The 6,408-nt window shown below is 37.5% G+C and overlaps 1 protein-coding gene across 1 annotated transcript; it reads left to right on the top strand.

Moving 5' to 3' along the window:
- The first annotated feature begins 2,372 nt into the window (after positions 1–2,372).
- LOC128353360 (fish-egg lectin-like) lies at positions 2,373–4,119 on the top strand. The gene is made up of 5 exons (XM_053314049.1): positions 2,373–2,427; positions 2,535–2,774; positions 2,943–3,163; positions 3,252–3,379; positions 3,978–4,119. The coding sequence occupies exons 1-5, from the start codon at positions 2,373–2,375 to the stop codon at positions 4,117–4,119; spliced, it is 786 nt and encodes a 261-aa protein (XP_053170024.1).
- Positions 4,120–6,408: the final 2,289 nt, after the last annotated feature.

Below are 6,408 nucleotides of genomic sequence, written 5' to 3'. Positions count from 1 at the left end.
TTCCATGTGCGACACTTGCCAGAAGCTACTAAGCACACAACAATAGTCTCTTTATATTATTGTGACTGACGATCATCTGTTTTTTTTAAGCTACAGTATCATCACATGACATGTGAGTCTGTGCCCTCATAAAAAATCCTTGTTTCACATGTAAGGTTTCTTCTATTCATCTGTTTTAGTACTCTGTTTCCAAAAATACTGGACATACATGCTATTACTCAACATGTCAGATTGCATTGACTGACCACTGAGGGTAATTTGATGCAGATTCATTATGTGTGTGAACTGTTCCTTTTCGTTTGGCCTAGAAATGTATTTCACCGTGTGACCTAGGCCCAGATAAGTGGTGGTGGATAAGGCATGGATGTATTTTACTGCTATTTTTGACTTCACACATGCTCTCTCCTGCAATCTGGATGGAAAAGATTGCCTCCTGTACAGCAGTGAAGAAGCTGACTTTCAATCAGAAGGTGGATCTGGGAGACGGGTTAGGGTTAGGTAAACAGGAGTAGTAGCTTTGGAATTCTATTTGTTTAGTCCAGAAAGTTACAGAAATGCCTAGTCAGACCTGCTTTTTCCTTTATCTTTTAATAATTTGTTCACAACAGTAAGAGGTACTGTAACATGTGCATAAACAATTTTAAAGGGATAATTTGGGAAATATACCATTTCCCTATCTCGCTGAGGTAGTATGGAGCTAGAACCAGGAGGCGAAAGCTTAGCATAGCATGAAGACTGGGGGCAGGGTGAAACAGCTAGCCCGGTTCCCTTCAAACTTTTTTTAATGTATTTTTTTTAAAGATGTTTTCTTCTGGCTTAGACAAGAAAGGGGGATGTAACATGCGTAAAGGTCTGCCAGCCAGGACTCGAACTGGGGTCCGCTGTGTATATGGCATGCAATCATAACCACTCGACCACCTGCATGTAATTCACACCTTAGCAAGGCTAAGAATCAACAGTCATGCTAGCACAAAAGGCTGTATTGGTCAGTGTAAAGAAAACCAAACTGCAATTGAAACTTTGGCTTTATCATTGCTCTGGATGAAAGGTCAAGAAACTCACCAGATTTACAACAACAATAGTTTTTGTTATTATCTTATTATTTGTAGGCTACATGTTTACTCTGCTTTCTAAATCAAAGATTGTTTTTGATTGATAAATTAGACCTCTTAATCTATTTACTACATACAGCATGTTAAGTATTACAGAGATAAAATGTGCAAACCAGACTTCACTGCATAAACTCTGTATGACACGAAAGCAAAACTAACAGTAAGGTACAATACCTGTGGTTACAGTCAGTGCTATTGAGCTCAGGGTGTGGAAGTTATTGGGTTGTTGCCACATCTTCATAGGGACATCCATTTCTCTTTCTATTCCAACAAACAATGTTGCTATAACAACAATTCCCCTTTAAAGTATGTAAAATATGCAGGGTGTATAATAGACGCTGGCAAACTAGGTGAATATTTGAAACGAGCAGTTACGGTAAATAGTCCAAATTTCCGCATGCCGTCCAGGAACTCCTGCAAAACCAGTTAGGACGTGTAATTAAGAACTGATTTCAGCACTGTAAATATGAATGCGATGAACACCATAAAACAGTGCGCCGAACTTAATGTGGATCGTTGCAAACGTATTGAGAGCTGCACACCCGTTCATTTTTGTCCTTTCAGGCACCACTCCAAAAGATGAAGAAACGTGTTTTTTAGTTTGTGTTGATATCCAGAGCCTGGCAGACCTTTGCAGTTGCATGAAGAGAGATATTTGAAAACACAGAAAGTTTGATGTAATTCACATTAAGGTTCCCACATTAGAACCACACGGATCAACCTGAAAATCTGTGCACTGGACCTTTTAACACTACTATTATAAATTGGCTATATGTCTGCACTTAAATATACATAATGAATGATAAGCATTTGACTGTAGTCATTCTAAAGGATGTGGTTTTAATTATTGGATGCATGTATATATATAAATGACAGAAATGAACAAAAAAAAACAACAGAAACTTTTTTTGTTTTTTTTCTGCAACTTCTGATTTTTTGGGGCAATAATACATTTACATTAGAAATACATGAAAAGGTTTATGAATGATGCACCTGTGGCATATCTTTTTTTTAATGTTTGGGTTTCAATTATCATATCAGTACTTTCCAGTCATATAATTACTCCACATTCCCTCATAACTTCCCCGAAGTGCCTGCAGAACCAGTTTTGGCTGTAGTCAAGCACGTGGTTCAGATCTATGGACCTAGAGTATATAAGCCAGACCAACCTGATGGGACGTTGAACTCCAGCTCCACAGAGATACAGAGGTACATCCAGAGGTGCACTGCAGGGTACAGACTCCCAAACACGGAGACATCATGAAAGCTGTCACAGCCTTTTTGCTCGTGCTATGTCACCTGGCCATCAGTCATGGTAGGTCCTGTTGTTTGCAACATTTTTAAATCCAATAAAGTTATTTGTTGTAGTCATTTAAGGTGAAAATATTGGATTTTGCATCACTGATGATTTTGTCTTCACAGCCTGGACCTGCAACGAGGGTCCAAGGCTGTATAACGTCAAACAGATTGATGCTGGGCAGGGGAAAGTCGTCGCCACAACCACCAGCAATTATGCGTATTTCCTCATTAATACACACTGGTACAACCTCGGAACAACTGCTAGAGTCAAGCATGTTTCGGTGGGACCTGCAGGACTGTGGGGAGTTGACACCTCGAACAAAGTCCACAAATATGTATCTGGCAAATTTCTTCCATCTGCTGGTAACTATGATTCATTTTTTATCATTATTTTCACGTGATGAAATGTGATGAGTTGAATCAAGTTTACTAAATGATATAAAAGTGCTCATGCAGTACTCTGCTCTGAGAGACTTACAATGTTTGAAGTATGCATTTTACACATTTATAACTAACTATGTGTGTCTACAGGTTTGACTATGACTCAGGTGGATGCTGGAGGTGATGGCCAGGTTGCTGGAATATACACCAGCTCCAACGCCGCCTACTGTCTGAGAAGTGCCACAGCATTGGCCTACAAGGGAACAGGCTCCCTCAGCTGGACTTCCATGTCAAGGGCTTTGACGTACATCAGCTGCGGCCCACTGTATGGATGCTGGGGAGTGGACTCAAGCAACCGACTTTATGTCATGGTTAGACACTGCAGCGCCAGTGAAATCTCATTATCATATAATAACATAAACTCCATTTACATATCTCTATGTATGCCTCTTCTGACAGAGAGTCACACCAACCACCTGTGGCGTGTCTGGCTGGGTGTACGTGTCAGGGATAGCTGCGAAAATGGTTGAGGTGGGGACCGATGGAAGTGTCTTTGTAGTGACTACAACAGGCAAGGTCTATCAAAGGTAAGCCTGTCGTTCCTGCAGTCTGAGAGCATCCTTTAACTCTAACCTAAAGCATTCACACAACATTCTAGTTAGTACAATACATTTAATCTTTAATTTGGTTTAGTTTATTGTATTGTATCTTACTTATTTATTCTTTTTATTGATGTTCTTTCTATTATTTACTATCCACTGACTGCTATAATATTTCCCCACCGTGGAACTAATACTAAATTAATACTTAATAACTAAAGGAATATATTATCTTAATTGCTGGTAACAAACATTGTATACAACTACCAGAAAAGATATAAAGAGACAGAAAACCAAAATATATTAAATTCAAGTAATATGGCTTATCACCTTGAAGCATAAATTTAAAGTTTGTAAGAGAACTTTCAAGTTAATCCATGCATGAAATTCCAACATGCATGCTTATGAAATGAAACTGACAATAAAATGAATTACCCTTTAAGTAACATGATGCATCACTGTGATTCTGCCTGTTATTACCCTCAAGAGGACTGTGTTTGAATAATTTTAAAAGTACGTGTTCTATACAAAATCCTGAATTCAAAATCAAATCAATAAAATCTCATCCTATCTCCTCTCTCAACAGATATGGCATCAGCAGCAGTCGTCCACAAGGCTCAAGTTGGCGCCTCGTCTCTATGTGCATGGCCATGAAGCACGTGAGCTATGACCTGGGCACACTTTGGGTTGTGACCACAAGTGGTTTGACTATGCGATGCACACACTAATGTGTTGGCTGTCCTTGACTCCTTAATACTATGAGACCCTGGTTTTAGTGGTTTGGGGAAAATAATTGATGGTTTTTGATGCTTAATGTATTATCATTTTCTCTCTAATGACTCAGGAATGCTGCACAAAACTAACTGAAAATGAAGGTCAATTCCTTGAGGGTAATGGGGCATGTTGTTAATAATTTACAAATGTAATATCCACCATGTATACTTTTATGTTGTCTTCAAAATTATAATAAAAATAAAATGAATAAATCTAATTTCTTGTGCATATTTCTTGATGAATTTAATGATCACGCTATTGTGGGTTCATACACGTGACTAGAGAAATGGAGGGAGGGGGGGACTGAGATGTAACAGTATGTATTGAGAATGGGGTCACATGTTATGGCTGCAAATGAGTTCTACATTTTAATGACAAGCACTGAAGTATTTAAACCTACTTTTTAAATATATTTTACTGGCATTATATCTTGAAAAGTCAAAACACTTCTTTACATAAATATCTCTTATGTAGTCTTGCATAAGTATCCATTGTCCATCTAAGCCACTGCTTCTATAAAGCTATGCTTGACTGATTGATTTTACACAGTATTAGATATATTAGCCTTTGAAAACAACTGTATAAACCCAGTTGTGTAATGTGTTCTGTGGCTTTCCAAAGTGTGAAAAAAATTCCTTATGATATTTTGATGGTTATTTCAGCCTGGGCTTAGAGACTATTAATAAAATAATAATATAATTGTGTTACAAAGTGGGGATATGGAGTTTGTCCCAGGGAAATGTCCATATTTGGTGTTTAAGATGTAATTGAGTTGCATCATGGGTTGTGTCGGATCTAGTGTGATCTAGTGACCTATATTAGGGACTGAAAATCAGTGCATCTCAGCTTCTGCTGCTTCATTTTTACCATCATTTAAAAAAAATCTATCTCTTGCAATTCCCCCATTGTTATGGAAGTGCAATACTAAATCAGTTGAGTACCCCTTTAAATTTGCAGTTACCTACCATTGTAGTAATATGGTGCACTTACTGATCCTACATCAGCCCCATTATTATTGATTTAGCTCCATCTGAGAGAATGTTTTATATTGATCTCATTAAATCCAGCTTTCTGTTGATTTCTGCTGTGCACATTTTTGAAGCTATTTGATTTCCTGTTGTTGCTGCTACTGAGAAAAAACAATCATTTGATTATATTGAAATATAAAATGTTACTTTCATTTGTAGTGCACTGAAGTCACTGAAATCAAATACTACTTTTAATTGTTTTAAATTACCCACAGTCTTTTGATGACTTATGAAAAATTCTATCTCCACTTCAATGTACATCATTATTGCTGAGCTAGGATCAAAGTTCAGCCATGTTTAATGAAGCCTGCTTCAGATCTCGTGTATGATACCTGCAAAACCAAAGTAGGGCCATGCACCCTCGTGACTGTTACATGTAAAGCTATGCCAACATGAAAGAGAGACTTCAATGGTTATTAGCGCCCATTTTCAATTTTCTGCACATCAAAAGTTCGCATTTTCCAATTAACCTCTACAGATCACTTCATATTATGGCTGTAGTGCTCTATACATGCACACATGCACCTCTGGCAATGACATGAGATGAAAGTATTACCATTTTTGCCAGAGGTGAAGGATTCTAGATGAATTTCTTCTCTGTGCTGCACATAAAATATAAAATCTCTGAGTGCATTAATGTTTCCTGCAGTGCACACACACTCACCTGTTTAGTATCAAATCAACCTCTATTCAGTTTCACCAGAGGCTGTAGAAAAAGTAAAGGGCTACACTTTAATATTAAAATTTTAGCAACTTAGGTCAAGGGTGCTGCTGGCCATGTGGATGCCCTGAGCATAACTGCTTACTACAATCTTATTTTATTTTAATTACTAATGTTAAAAATATAAAAACCTGAATTATACAATGAAAATATATATTACACAATAGAACTAAGTATGGATCAGGCAAAAACAAACTAATAAATACCATGTGGATATGTGAAGTAGCGTCCTTCAGTGTCAGGTTACAGATAATGTTAGCATCCCTCTGTGTCAGTTTACAAATAAAGTTATCATCCTTCAGTAAAAGGTAGATTACAGATAACGTTAACATCATTCAGCGTTAATTCACGGGTAACGTTAGCATCCTCCAGCCTCAGTTTACAAGTAAAGTGTATGCATCAGGTTTAGAAGTAACGTTAGCATCTTTCAACATCAGCTTACAATAATGTTAGCATCCTTCAGCCTTAGTTTAAAGGTAACATTAGCATCCTTC

This window comes from Scomber japonicus, chromosome 23 (genome assembly GCF_027409825.1).
Source record: "Scomber japonicus isolate fScoJap1 chromosome 23, fScoJap1.pri, whole genome shotgun sequence".
In the NCBI taxonomy this organism is placed as follows: domain Eukaryota; kingdom Metazoa; phylum Chordata; class Actinopteri; order Scombriformes; family Scombridae; genus Scomber; species Scomber japonicus.
The sequence above is the reverse complement of the archived record's forward strand: the minus strand, read 5'-3'. Positions and strand labels throughout refer to the sequence as shown.

What these genes read in the sequence shown, in the direction of transcription:
- LOC128353360 (XM_053314049.1), top strand. Translation starts at nt 2,373, where the DNA reads ATGAAAGCTGTCACAGCCTTTTTGCTCGTGCTATGTCACCTGGCCATC. An exon ending in TCACCTGGCCATCAGTCATG is followed by an intron (nt 2,428 to 2,534) that starts GTAGGTCCTGTT and finishes TTGTCTTCACAG; the next exon opens with CCTGGACCTGCAACGAGGGT. An exon ending in ACAGGCAAGGTCTATCAAAG is followed by an intron (nt 3,380 to 3,977) that starts GTAAGCCTGTCG and finishes CTCTCTCAACAG; the next exon opens with ATATGGCATCAGCAGCAGTC.